The sequence below is a fragment of the Mandrillus leucophaeus genome, unplaced genomic scaffold (assembly GCF_000951045.1).
Source record: "Mandrillus leucophaeus isolate KB7577 unplaced genomic scaffold, Mleu.le_1.0 Scaffold526, whole genome shotgun sequence".
Classification (NCBI taxonomy): Eukaryota; Metazoa; Chordata; class Mammalia; order Primates; family Cercopithecidae; genus Mandrillus; species Mandrillus leucophaeus.
In genome coordinates this window covers 857108-870704 of record NW_012105653.1, presented here as the reverse complement: position 1 = coordinate 870704, position 13597 = coordinate 857108, and the positions used below count along the sequence as shown (strand labels likewise).

The following is a 13597-nucleotide window of genomic DNA, read 5'->3' as shown; positions in this document are numbered from 1 at the left end:
GGTGTGAAGGTGACCAGGGGAGGGACGGGGTGAGGTGACCCCGGCGGGAGGGACGGGGAGGGGTGGGGTGGACGGTGTGAAGGTGACCGCAGGGGGCTGTCTGCTAGGTGGGGCTTTCCAGGGAGGGCATGGAGAGCGCAAAGTCTGACAGGTGATAGGCCTTGGTTTACCCACTTGGCCTTCAGATTTTCTGCTTTTCTTCCTCTTTCCAGGGGGAGATGGGGTACCCAGGCCTGCCAGGCTGCAAGGGCTCGCCCGGGTTTGACGTAAGTCACTTCCTCTCACTGGTATTTTAAAACTAGCGCTGTAAGCAGCACCACGTGTGGACTCAGTTTTGACTTCGTCTGGGCGGCCGGGGGCTGCTGCCAAAGGCCGCGGTGGCCTCTGCTGCTGGTGGTCATGCTGCCCTCCTCTCTCCAGGGCATTCAAGGACTCCCCGGACCCAAGGGAGACCCTGGCGCCTTTGGACTGAAAGGAGAAAAGGTGAGTGACTCGTGGCCCCTGGAGGGTCAGGGCCTTCACGATTGGCCAAATGCTGAATCGGAAACTGCTCCTGGAAGCAAGTCCTGGTCCGAGCAGGTCGGCCACCCGTGCGGCCTCAGAGGGGAGGAGCTGGTGGAGGCTGGAGGCAGGCAGGGGAGCGGTGGGCACAGGGCCCAGCGTGGGAATAGCTGCCGTGGCGCTCCTGCCCGGAGCCTTCCCTGCACCCCAAGGGCCTTCAGGCCTCCGCCATTCTGTTCCCCGCACCTGCCGCTGGCTCTGCACAAATGGGACCGCACCGCGTCACTCCCAGCCTGTGAGCCGCCGCCCAGAATGGCTCTCAGAACTGAGAATGGGCCAGGTGGCACTGAGGGCGCCAAGCAGGTGGGAGGGCGGGCGGGCAGCAGGAGTGCTGCGGGAGGGCAGGAGTGCAAGGCGGGAGCGCAAGGCGGGAGAAGGAGCTTTTTAGTCTGACTTAAAGCTGAGTCTGGTGTTTTCTCTGGAGTTTCTTTGTTGAAACCGGAAGTGCTGGGGAAGACAAGGGCGAATGCTGACCCCACCCCAAATGTTCCCGGACGAGCTCCTAGAGCCCAGCAGACGGTTTCCAAATCTCATCTTTGAGTTCCCAGATTGCCCTCCAGGCCCTAGATTTGAGTTTGCCAATTTGCCAGCCTGGCAAAGCTGTGCCTTCTCTAATGGGAACCGAGTCCTGCCCCTCAGACAAGATGGCCCTTGGCTGGGCCTCATAGGGAACAAAATTGGAGCATTCCAGGAGGTTTTTGTGCAGGGTTCTGGATGGCTGAGGGTGCTGGGGGATCTGGGCTCAGAAGGTGTTGGTCAGAGGGAGGGCCTGGTTTCGGTGAGGCGGGCCCTGGACGTGGCCTCTGGCGGCTGCACCCCTGGTGCACACCCCTGTGAGTGTGTGTGACCCCCCGGTCTTCCCCAGGGTGAGCCTGGAGCTGATGGGGAGGCGGGGAGACCAGGGAGCTCGGGACCACCTGGAGACGAGGTGAGGAGGTGCACAGGCCCCACAGATGCCGGGCATGGGCCCAGGGAAGGCAAGGAGATGGAGTGACCATTCCACCCTTGTTCCCCACAGGGCGAGCCAGGAGAGCCTGGTCCTCCCGGAGAGAAAGGAGAGGCGGGTGACGAGGTGAGTGAGGGCTCCGGACACCTTCCTGGGGCAGTGCACGGCCTCAGCCTCCGATCCTCTTTGCTCAGGGTCTGCTCCACATCCCTGAGACCAAATACAGGGTGTCCACCAGACTAACGCCGGCGTCTGTTTCTCTTCATCGCAGGGGAACCCAGGACCTGACGGTGCCCCCGGGGAGCGGGTGAGTGGGGCAGGGGCGGCCTGCGATGTTGGCTTGCACTGTTCGCCTCACTGTGTAACTGTGGACGTGGCCTCTGTGGCCCAGTCTGGTCCTCCCAGCACTGAGAGTCACGGCCCCCTGCCCCAGAGAAGTGGGTTTCTTCACCCACACGTCCAGGACGCCTCTTCCCACAGGCTCGGAACGGGTGGGACCTGGGCAACCAGGAGATTCCGGCCTCTGGAACTGTGGGGCATGAGGTGGAGGGATGGCACCTCCCAGGGGTCCTGCTGGGGGAGTCGGCCCAGGCCAGGCCTCAAGCCCCACCCCAGCTGGGCGTGAGTTCCAGCAGCTGAGGCTTCACCCTCTGTGTCTGTCCACTCAGGGCGGCCCTGGAGAGAGAGGACCACGGGGGACCCCAGGCACGCGGGGACCAAGAGGAGACCCTGTGAGTCACAGTTCCTGGACCTGGGACCCACCCCAGGAAGGGGCAGGCAGATGCTGGGGCTGGTTCAGGCCTCCGGAGCCACAGGACATGCCACGAAGCCCCTGTCGCCCCTCGACCTGGCCAGCCCATTCATATGCCGTCAGGGAGGGCAGCCCCTGAAGCCGGCGCCCAGCCACATGCCTGATGCTGGGACCTGTCTCGTGTGAAGGCGTTGCCCGTGGGCCCGGTGCCCACTTTCCCACCAGGCGGCGTCCACATTTCTGCCTCCGAGCTGGGTTCTTCTTTGGAACAATTTTCCTTTGTTAAAATTCCCAGCGTGAGGAAGTTGGGTCAGAACCCCAGATGGGAAGCTAGGCCAGCAGGGCGCCTGCCTGGGAAGTCTTGACATAGAAACCTCACCCCAAAGCAGAGATTCTGGCGGCCCCAGAGGCCACCCCCCACCTTCAGCTCCATGGCCGTGGGCCTCACTAGGGCACCCCACAGCCCAGCCTCAGGGTGCAGAAGCACAGGGCCCTTCTCTGTCCCTGTGACTTGCTGGGAAAGCTGTACTGGGCCCGGGGCGGGGCAGCTGGCAGATTCTGGGTGTCTCAGTCCTGCCGGGCTCAGGCAGAGTGAGGGGGGAAGAATGCCCTGCTGTGCCCAGCCGAGCTGCCAGGCCTCAGAGGCCGCGCCCCCGGGTGCTCCCTCGTCCGACAATCAGGACATGCAGCTGTCGTGTGCTGACAGTCGGGCGGGGCTCCAGCAGGGCCAGGGAGCTGAGCTAGGGCCAGAGTCTCGCCACCGAGGGGTGTGGCTCCCCGAAGGGGGATGGGGGATTTCTGACCTCCTCCCTGGGAGCTCCCCAGAAGCACACAGCCCCGTGGAGGGGCGGGGGGACGTCAAAGCAGGGGTCGTGTGACTTAGTGACTCAGACTGCCTTCCAGGCCCACTCCTCTGAGATCAGGGAATGAGACTGACAGCCAGGCAGAGCCCAGAGGAAGGGCCGGCCACACAGCTCTGGCTTCCCAGCAGGCCGAAAGTCTGTGGCTACAAACACCTGCCGGGTCTGCAGGGCTCACTGGAGAAGCAGGGACGCCTCTGGGGCCCCAGGAGAGCTGCCGGCCTCCGGAGTGAAGACAGCCAGCCACGCTGATGGCCACGCACATGGGCCGAGGAAACGCTTGGGGAGGCCAGGAAGGAGCTGTGTGGGGAGGGAAGTCCGGAGCAGCCCAGTGACCACCTGGATAGCACACTCTGGCTCCCAGCGTGCCCTGGCAGCTGTCCTCCCCAAGGATGGCCTAGCTCCACACTCACTGCTCGTCTCTCCTCAGGGTGAAGCTGGCCCACAAGGTGATCAGGGAAGAGAAGGCCCCGTTGGTGTCCCTGGAGACCCGGTAGGAGGCCCTGTGGGGTTGGGGGGCATTGGCCAATTTCGGTTTTGGAGGTAGAAGTGCTCCAGCAGCTCACGCACTGGGGGTCTCTTCATTTCCATTCGAGGGCGTCTGTGTTCCCGTAGATCTCGTGGGTGTCCCTGCATGGGAGCCGGCTCCTGGGCACAGCCTGGGCCGGGCTGGTGTGGATTGGTGAGGGCAGGCCCAGCGTCCGGGGGCCCGACGTTCAGACGCTCAGCCCCAGGTGGAGAAGCACTGTCCGGGCGCCCGTCTGGGGCAAGGGTGCCTTGCAGTGAGGAAGAGGCGTTGGAGCCCCTGGGAGACACTGTGGGAGCTGGGTCAGCATTTGTTTTTCTGGGTCAAGGGCCAGGCATGACTGTGGCTGGAGGTCAACTGGGGAGTGTGAGGCTATGGAAGGTTCCAGAATCCCGGGGTGTCGGGATGAAAATGCACTCTCATCTCATTCTAAATTCCCTTCTCTGAGCCTCTGGAATCGCTGTGCACGCCGCGTGGCTTTCTGTCTCTTCCCCCATTCTGATGACTGCCATGATGGTGAATCCACTGTGGTGTTGCCCACAGGCTGGGCCGGGCCGTTGCATCCTCCCGGAGCTCACCTGCCCCACGGGGACAGGAAGGCCTGCACACGGTCACGCCCAGAGACAGCAAGTCTGTACTCCCCGAGCTTGTCTGCTTCTGTGGACAAATCAACCTTACAGCTCCATGCGCGTAGCTGCCCACCCGCCACGCATAAGGCCAGACCCTGGGCATGGCAGCTGTCTCAGACGTCCAGCAAGACGGGGCCTCAGACCCAGGGAGATGGGAGAGGCCGTCCCAGTGCAAGTCACATTTGTATTTCTGTGCACGAGGTGAAATCGTGCTTTTGTGGTGCCAACAGGTGTTACACAGCTGTTAAAAACACGTGTGTCATAGATTAGGACCAGGGCAGGGCTTGGCAGGCGGGGTCTGGGCCGTCCGTCCACCTGGTCCTGCGTGGGGCTCATGGCAGGGGCAGAAAGGTCTCCCGACACCTTCCTGGGGAAGTGCACGGCCTCGGCCTCTGATCCTCTCTGCTCTCTGAGCTCCCGGGGCTCCAGCCCTGAGGCTGATCTGACCTCCTGTGTCGTCACCCCAGGAGAGGGCCAAGTGCAGGGCACAGTGCATGGAAGAGGCCATGCAGCCAGTGGCAGGTGGTGGGGAGGGGACGGCCCAGGGCCAGGTTCCAGGCTTGCGAGGCTGCTCAAGGCCTTGGTAGCCGAAAGTCTCAGTGGGAGAAAGCGTTCAGAGGCCACGACTTGCTCGGAGAATTCTGACCACACCCTGTCTGTTTTATATGTTCAGTTTTCAAAATAATTAATAGCCACTATAAGAAAAAACAAAGCCACTTTCAAAGAGTTGTGACAAGAGAGGCAGTCCCGTGAGCAGGCGGCTGCAGGACCTCCAGTGTCATGGGGCAGGCTGCACAGGGGCTGACTGGTCCCGTGCCTGGGTCTGGGAGCAGTCCCTAGGCTGCTGTGCTGGAGGAGGATCCCCCAGTGCCTGAGACCAGGGCACCTCGTTACCCTTGACTCACAGTTGCCTCACCGAGGCAGGCACTTGTTCACCTGGAGCCTCCCTGGGGCCTTTTGGGGCCTGGGATGTGGATAGGTGGCTTTGGAACCACATTTGTCCATCAGGACGTTGGGCTCCTAGCTGGCCTCGTGGGCTCTCGCTGCTCTGGGCACCTCCCTGCTCAGCTCTTGCCAGCCTTACCGCTCCCCTCCACCCCGCCCAGCACGGGCCTCTCCCTGTGTGGACACCAGAAGTGGTTGGGCCCTCAGGGCTGGTCCCGGGAGGTGCCCCCAGTGAGCTGCCTCTGCAGCCGCTCTGCAGAAACTGCCGAGTCTGGCCTCCTGCTCCCTGTGGCACACTCTGACTGTGTGTGGTGAGGTCCAGGCCTTCTGCCTCCCACTCACCTGGCCCAGGGCACAGAGACCTCCTTTCCATCCTCCCTCCTGGCTCCCCTTCTCGTGTTCCCAAGGCAGGTCTCAGGGTACCAGACTAACCCCTGTGAACCCCGAGTTTGGTGGGCTTCTGGACCTCCTTGAGGCCTGTGTGCAAAGTCCCCAGTTAAGCGTGCAGTCCTAACACTGCTAGGGTGTTGACCACGCAGGGTACAGGAGCTTCACAGCCAGGGCTGGATGCTCGCACAGTCGGGTAGGGAGAGCAATACACTAGGTGCCGCCCGTCTGCCTGGTGAAGGCCACGGGTCAGGCTGGTGAATGGGCCAAGACTGGTAGTGGGGAAGTTGTAAATATTTGAACCACCAGGACAGGCCTCATCGCGAAGCATCAGCCTAACCACAGGCCAGGGACAGGTGTCCGACCAGGCTCATGGCTGGGGCCCACCAGGGCCAGGTGTGCACGCGGCTCCCTTCTTGGCTCAGCTGGCTGCATTGGGAAGTGCCTGGGGCGCCTGGGCTAGACTCAGAAGGGCAGGGACTCACCACTGGATTGTCCATGGAGCAGGCCCTCGAGGGTGGAGACTGGGGCCAGCTCTGGAAATAGACCCCACAGGGGGTCCTCATGAGATGTGGGGGACCCAAGGAAGTCCAGCAGGCAGCCTCAGGTGCAGGTGGGGGCAGGGTGGTGTCCAGGCTCAACCCACAGCAGGTCCTGCGGTTGGGGGTGGGCTAAGGGGACCAGGCCAGGCCCAAAGGGGACCATGAGGGAGGGCAGTCTGGGGCCACTCTGATGGCAGAAGGGGCAGGTGGTCTGCGGCCCAGGAACCTGTAGCCTCACCCCTCCGTGGGGGCCTGAGGCACCAGCCGGGCACCCACCGAAGTTATCTGAAAGAGGTTTCAACACTCGTGCCCAGGCCCTTCATCAGACCCAAGAGTGGGCCTGGCTCGCCCCCTGTGCTGATTGGACCAGGGCCAGAGCCTGGGGACCCTGACGCTTCACAATCCGAGACCCTCAGCTTAGGATCAGGGAGGGCTCAGGCCTGAGGGCTGGGTGAGGGCTGCGGTCCAACGTGCCACATCCATCTCTCTACAGGGCGAGGCTGGCCCTATCGGACCTAAAGGCTACCGAGGCGATGAGGGTCCCCCAGGGTCCGAGGTGAGTCCCACTCCCCACCCACACCCGCCACCCAGGAGGGGCCTGAGGGTCCAGAACCCACTCTCTGCCCGGTGCTTGCCCCGCGTCCTCTGAGGACCCCATGGTCCTGGGTGTCCTGGCTCCCGTTGGGACCTCTCCCGGCCCCAGGAGGGCCCTGCTTCCCTCCAAGGTCACCACGCCTGGGCCTGCTCCCTTCACACCTCCCTCTTCCTCCTCAGGGTGCCAGAGGAGCCCCAGGACCTGCTGGACCCCCTGGAGACCCTGGGCTGATGGGTGAGAGGGTGAGTGTCCAACAGCTCGGGCCCTGGGGCCGAGGCCTGGCTGCCAGAGGCCCTGGGGAGCCCCAGCCCTGCACTGTGGAACTGCCTGGGGTCCCTGACTGGGCCGGGAGCGCTCGCAGCATCACTGGCTCCTGGCCACAGTCAGCACCTGAGCCAGAGGCTGCCTCGGCAGGGCCCCTCCTGCCCTGAGGTCTGGGTCCCAGGGCCCACGGGGACCAGCAGGGTGGCCCCAGGGGAGGGAGGGGCTCTGCAGGGTCAGTGCTCCCGGGCCCGTGCTGGTCAGTGGGTATCCCAGGCCTGGCTGATTCGCGTGGTGACGGCTACTGTGCTCCCCCAGGGTGAAGACGGCCCCCCTGGAAATGGCACCGAGGGCTTCCCTGGCTTCCCCGTAAGTGCCCAGAAGCTGAGCCCACAGGAACACGCCCCAAGCCGCCTGCAGCACCCTCTTTAGCGGACTGGGCACTCCTGGGTGGGCGGGTTGGCCCCAGGACCGCCGGCTGGCCCAGGAAGTCCATGGCCAGGATTCTGTCAGCTGAGGCCCTTCCGCAGTGCCCCCTCACAGCCTCCCCTCTCAGTCAGAACCCGGCGTCACCGCCCTGCTTTTCCGTGACAGGGGTATCCGGGCAACAGGGGCCCTCCCGGGATAAACGTGAGTACACCCCCTCCTCCATCTGGCTGTGGGCACACACACATTCACAGTCACAGGGACACGGACGTGTGAACACACATGTGTAAACAGGCTCCCGAGCAAACACACGGGCACCCACCGCTGCCCCGCTCTGTGGCCACAGCCCCAGTCGGCATCAGCTCCAGCAGAAGCCAGGCTCATGGCCAAGGCCCTGCGAGGCTCCCGCTGTGGTGTGGCCCGTGGGTCCCCTGGCTGTGCCGATGGGGGGGACACATGAGGATCATGGGGGGACCTGTGACGGACCGATGCTCCCCTCGGTGAACAGGGCAGGCCCAGCCCCAGAGGCCGCCCCACGGCTCCCTAGGCCACTCCAGGACCCAGTTTCTCCAGCCCAGGAAACGCGTGTGGTGGGGAAGGGAAGAGTGCCTCCCTTATCTTTATTTTTTCCCTTTTAAACTTTCTGCTTCCTAAAAACAAAATAAAACCCATGATAACCAAAAGCCCTCTCCCATCACTGCAGGGCACGAAGGGCTACCCCGGCCTCAAGGGGGACGAGGGGGAAGCCGGGGACCCCGGAGATGACGTAAGTGTGGACGGGGGCAGGGCCAGCCCTGAGTCCACCTGAACCACAGAGGGTTGGCCCTCGAAGGGCAGTGGACCAGGACCGGCTGGGGGGAGGCCTCATGGGCCCCGGCTGCTGGACGCTCTGTGGACGGGGCCAGTGCGCAGATGCCCAGACGGTGCACAGCCCGTTGACACAACGCTGTTTCCTTCCAGAACAACGACATTGCACCCCGAGGAGTCAAAGGAGCAAAGGGGTACCGGGGCCCCGAGGGACCCCAGGTGGGTGGGTGTGGCTGGGTGAGGCCACGGTGGGCTGCGCCTGGGACGCTGGATGCTGGGGCTGGGGAATGCTGGAAGGGGCTGGGAGAGCGGGAGGCGGCGGGAGGGAATTTGGGGGAGCACGTCATCCGGGAGGCTCCGGGGGTGGGAGGCGCCGGTCGCCAAGGTCTGGTGGCGGCCAGGGTCGAGGTGGTGGCCAGGGCAGCAGAGCTGAGCTCAGGGAGACAGCAGGTCCTCAGGGTGGGCCCCACCTGGGATGGTCGCCTGGACCACCAGAGAGCGAAGCCCCAGCTGCCCTCACAGGACCCTCACTGAGGACGAGGGGCTGGGCAGGGAGGGTTGGGGGGGGTGGGCTTGATGTGGGGTAGGGGTCCCGGGGGTGGGGCCTGTCTCAGCTCAGGAAGCTCAGTGGGCACCTCGCCCTCAGAGCTCCTCTACCCCGTTTCTCGGACAGGGACCCCCAGGACACCCAGGACCGCCCGGGCCAGACGTAAGTGGGGCTCTGTGAACATCGCTGGGGGCGACCACTGTGGCCTCCGTCCCTTGGGGTGTGGGTCCTGTCCGTGGGAGCTCCTGTAGACGCTGCTCACAAGGGGAGTGGGTTGTGGAAGAAGAGCTGGTGCCAGGCCATGAGGACACATGAGGATCATGGGGGGACACACGACAGCCGTGGGGGGGACACATGAGGATCATGGGGGGACCTGTGATGGCCATGAAGACACGCGATGACTGTGGGGGGACATGTGAGGATCATGGGGGGACACGTGGCGGCCGTGGGGGGACACGTGACGGCCACGGGGGACACGTGACGGCCATGGGGGGGACATGTGAGGATCATGGGGGGACACGTGAGGATCATGGGGGGACACGTGACGGCCGTGGGGGGACCTGTGAGGATCATGGGGGGCCTGTATCCATGAGGACCATGAGGGGACCCATGGTGGCCACGAGGAGACCCATGACAGTGCTGTTTCTGTGACCACGTCAGGGGTCCAGCTGTGTAGCAGGGGTGTAGTGGGCAGAGCTGGGCACACCTGCAAAGAACCCCGTGCCCAAACCCAGCCCTGTGGGGGCCCTGGGGAGGGTGACCTGGAGACCCAGTAGCCCACGGTCCCCGCTGGGAGGGGCTGTCCATGGCCTCAGGACCCTCGTCTCTCCCTCCCCAGGAATGCGAGATTTTGGACATCATCATGAAAATGTGCTGTGAGTATCTCTGAGAAGCCGTCCTTCTTAGGGAGAGCAGGGCTGCCAGCCCGGCCTGTTCCACTCTTAGAAGGGTCTCTCCACTGTTGGGGGCCCGGGTCTCTGAGTACATCCTTGAGGAGGCTCTTCAGCCAGCCCCTACCGACCTCCGAAGCCCTCCCAGGCCCCCAGGTCCCCGTGCAGGCTGAGAGTCCCCGGTGCCGGGCAGAGCTGCCACGTGGGGAGGGCGGCCAGGGAGGCAGGGAGGCGGGGAGGCGGGGAGGCTGGGAGGGAGGCCAGGGAAGGGGGGAGGCTGCCCTGAGAACAGGAGTCTTTCTGACGTGGGCAGGATGCGGCCCTGACTATGGTCTAACTGACCCTTTCTCTTCTCCTCAGCTTGCTGTGGTGAGACCCGTGCTCTGGCTTCTGAGAGAATGGATCCCGGGGGTGGGGGAGCGAGGCCTGGGTCCCACGCATGTCACAGGACAGCACGTGGCACCCTGGTCCCTGCCCACAGCTCCTTGCACCTGTCCACCCCTCTGGGGTCTGCTCCAAGCCAGCAGAGTCCCGGGTGCTGGGCTGGGCCCCTCCATCTTTCACCCATAACTGAAATAACCAGGAGCAGGCTGGGGGTCCCTGCTCCATCGTTCTGGCCCACAGGCCCCACGCCCAGCCTGGCTGAGCAACGCAGGCCCTGACTAGCCACACTGAGCGGAGCGGCCATTGGGGGGCCATTGGAGGGGGTGGGCTCGTCTAGGGCTGAGACAGGCGGGACCAGTGTCAGGCGATGACGTGGCAGCCAAGGAGGGGCCATGGCGGAGGAGGGGAGGGGCCATGGCGGAGGAGGGGAGGGGCCAGGGCGGTGGAAGGGAGGGGCCATGGCGGAGGAGGGGAGGGGCCAGGGCGGTGGAAGGGAGGGGCCATGGCGGAGGAGGGGAGGGGCCAGGGCGGAGGAGGGGAGGGGCCAGGGTGGTGGAGGGGCGGGGCGTGCTTTGCTGACACCGCCCCCGCCTGCAGAATGCAAGTGCGGCCCCATCGACCTGCTCTTCGTACTGGACAGCTCAGAGAGCATCGGCCTGCAGAACTTCGAGATTGCCAAGGACTTCGTCGTCAAGGTCATCGACCGGTTGAGCCGGGACGAGCTGGTCAAGGTGAGGCCTCGCCCCTCCCGGCTTTGCCCAGCGCAGGTGCATCCCGGCCCTGCCAGCCGCCCCTGCCAGGGCCAGACCTCAGCCTCCCGAGGCCGTCGCTGCATCCCTGTGACTTCCCTGCTCATGAGGAGGATGCCAAGCACGCGCCAGTCCGTCCGGGCCTCCAGCTCCACCTGGCGAGGCTGGCCCATTCTACACAGGCACCCCAGATGAGGGAGGGGCCCCCCTCTCCTTGAGGGCCAGCAGTCTGGGGTACTGAGTTCTGGGGGTGGGCTTGTCCCTCGTGGACAGAACCTATGAGGGCATCATCCACCAAGGAAGATTGGTTTGCGGGGTACCCAGGTTCCAGGGGCTGTGCCACCCCCTGGGCACCCGGAGCCAGTCACAGGGGACCCAGGTCCTGAGGTCCTGGGGGCTGTGCCGCCCTCTGGGCACCCGCAGCCAACAGAGTCATCCCTGGGAGGCTTATGCAGACCTGGGGTAGTGCTCCCATCCTGACCCCGGCGCCGGTCCCACAGTTTGAGCCGGGACAGTCGTATGCAGGTGTGGTGCAGTACAGCCACAGCCAGATGCAGGAGCACGTGAGCCTGCGCAGCCCCGGCATCCGGAACGTGCAGGAGCTCAAGGAGTGAGTGCCCACAAATGGCCAGGGCCCTCCCACCCCTCGCCCCGACCCCTGGCCCCGCGGCGAATCGGCCCTGACCCCAGATCCCAGGTGGGCTCGGCCCCGCGGCAGGCCTGGCCCCAACCGGCCCCTCCCGCCCCTTCCTGTGCAGAGCCATCAAAAACCTGCAGTGGATGGCGGGCGGCACTTTCACAGGAGAGGCCCTGCAGTACACGCGGGACCAGCTGCTGCCACCCAGCCCGAACAACCGCATCGCCCTAGTCATCACTGATGGGCGCTCAGACACCCAGAGGGACACCACGCCGCTCAACGTGCTCTGCAGTCCAGGCGTCCAGGTGGGGTGGCCACCCCTAGGCTGCACCTGCCCCGCCTAGGGCGCCCCGCCAGCCAGGGTGGCCTTGTCCCCAGAAAGACGAGGGCAGAGCAGGCTGCGCCACACTGACACCGTCTGTCCCCACAGGTGGTCTCCGTGGGCATCAAGGACGTGTTTGACTTCGTCCCGGGCTCCGACCAGCTCAATGTCATTTCTTGCCAAGGCCTGGCACCATCCCAGGGCCGGGCCGGCCTCTCGCTGGTCAAGGAGAACTATGCAGAGCTGCTGGAGGACGCCTTCCTGAAGAATGTCACCGCCCAGATCTGCATAGGTACGCCCAGGGCTGTCCCAGATCTGCGTAGGTGCACGGGGTGTCCAGGCGTGTCCCAGATCTGCATAGGTGCACGGGCCGCCCGGGCTGTCCCAGGTCTGTGTAGGTGCATGTGGGGCGCCCGGGCTGTCCCAGATCTGTGTAGGTGCACGCGGGGCGCCCGGGGCTGTCCCAGACAGAGGCCTCCTCCCAGCTCACTGTGACCTCCAGGGGCATGGCCACCCCTGTGCTCAGCCGGAGGTCCTGGGACATCTCCTAGGGGTTATAGGTGGAGCAGTGGGCCCACACTGCATGGTTTTTCTCTTTTACAGATAAGAAGTGTCCAGATTACACCTGCCCCAGTGAGTACCTCAGCGGCCCAGGCACATGGGGAGGAGGGCGCCGTGGCTGGGGCGGGGGCTCTGGGAGGAGGGGGCACTGGGAGGAGGGCCTGGCAGTCACAAGAGCAGGTGCATGGCTCACTCTGGTGGCTGAGCACCACCGTGCCGTGCCCTCTCTGGGGAGCTCGGACGCCCTCTGGCCGGCCCACTGCGGCTCATGCTAACGTCTGCCCACCCTGCTCTGCAGTCACGTTCTCCTCCCCCGCTGACATCACCATCCTGCTGGACAGCTCTGCCAGCGTGGGCAGCCACAACTTTGACACCACCAAGCGCTTCGCCAAGCGCCTGGCCGAGCGCTTCCTCATGGCGGGCAGGACGGACCCCGCCCACGACGTGCGGGTGGCTGTGGTGCAGTACAGCGGCACAGGCCAGCAGCGGCCAGAGCGGGCGTCGCTGCAGTTCCTGCAGAACTACACGGCCCTGGCCAGTGCTGTCGATGCCATGGACTTTATCAACGACGCCACGGACGTCAACGACGCCCTGGGCTATGTGACCCGCTTCTACCGCGAGGCCTCGTCTGGCGCCGCGAAGAAGAGGCTGCTGCTCTTCTCAGATGGCAACTCACAGGGCGCCACGCCCGCGGCCATCGAGAAGGCCGTGCAGGAGGCCCAGCGAGCGGGCATCGAGATCTTCGTGGTGGTCGTGGGCCGCCAGGTGAATGAACCCCACATCCGTGTCCTGGTCACCGGCAAGACGGCTGAGTACGACGTGGCCTACGGCGAGCGCCACCTGTTCCGTGTCCCCAGCTACCAGGCCCTGCTGCGCGGCGTCTTCCACCAGACCGTCTCCAGGAAGGTGGCACTGGGCTAGGCCGCCCCGCACGCAGGCCCCAAACCCTGTCCTCCCACCCCTCCCCACCCATCACTAAACAGTAATATGTGATGCGAATTTTCCCAACCAACCTGATTCGCTAGATTTTTTTTTTTTTTTTTTTAAAGAAAAGCTTGGAAAGCCAGGACACAACGCTGCTGCCTGCTTTGTGCAGGGCCCTCCAGGGCTCAGCCCTGAGCTGGCGTCACCTGGGCTCCCTGCCCTGCCCTCCTGCCCGCCCTCCCTCCTGCAGCTCCTTCCCTAGGCACCTCTGTGCAGCATACCAGCCTAAGCCAGACGCCCTCTCGGGACCCGTGCTGCACACACCTCCCTCTCTTTTGTCCCCATAG

At 64.6% G+C, this 13597-nt stretch overlaps 1 protein-coding gene across 1 annotated transcript in view; it reads left to right on the top strand.

The window, feature by feature from the left end:
• The window catches only part of COL6A1 (collagen, type VI, alpha 1), a 22284-nt gene extending 8946 nt beyond the window's left edge, over positions 1-13338 (top strand). Inside the window, exons 14-35 of the mRNA XM_011996842.1 lie at positions 213-266; positions 421-483; positions 1427-1489; positions 1580-1633; positions 1779-1814; positions 2176-2238; positions 3549-3611; positions 6641-6703; positions 6922-6984; positions 7322-7372; positions 7598-7633; positions 8133-8195; positions 8390-8455; positions 8910-8945; positions 9622-9658; positions 10034-10042; positions 10655-10788; positions 11307-11416; positions 11565-11748; positions 11874-12057; positions 12369-12398; positions 12625-13338. Coding sequence (XP_011852232.1) covers positions 213-266; positions 421-483; positions 1427-1489; positions 1580-1633; positions 1779-1814; positions 2176-2238; positions 3549-3611; positions 6641-6703; positions 6922-6984; positions 7322-7372; positions 7598-7633; positions 8133-8195; positions 8390-8455; positions 8910-8945; positions 9622-9658; positions 10034-10042; positions 10655-10788; positions 11307-11416; positions 11565-11748; positions 11874-12057; positions 12369-12398; positions 12625-13247 — 2085 coding nt within the window. The 3' untranslated portion in view covers positions 13248-13338. The remainder of the gene's footprint in view (positions 1-212; positions 267-420; positions 484-1426; positions 1490-1579; positions 1634-1778; positions 1815-2175; positions 2239-3548; positions 3612-6640; positions 6704-6921; positions 6985-7321; positions 7373-7597; positions 7634-8132; positions 8196-8389; positions 8456-8909; positions 8946-9621; positions 9659-10033; positions 10043-10654; positions 10789-11306; positions 11417-11564; positions 11749-11873; positions 12058-12368; positions 12399-12624) is intronic.
• The last annotated feature ends 259 nt before the right edge of the window (positions 13339-13597 follow it).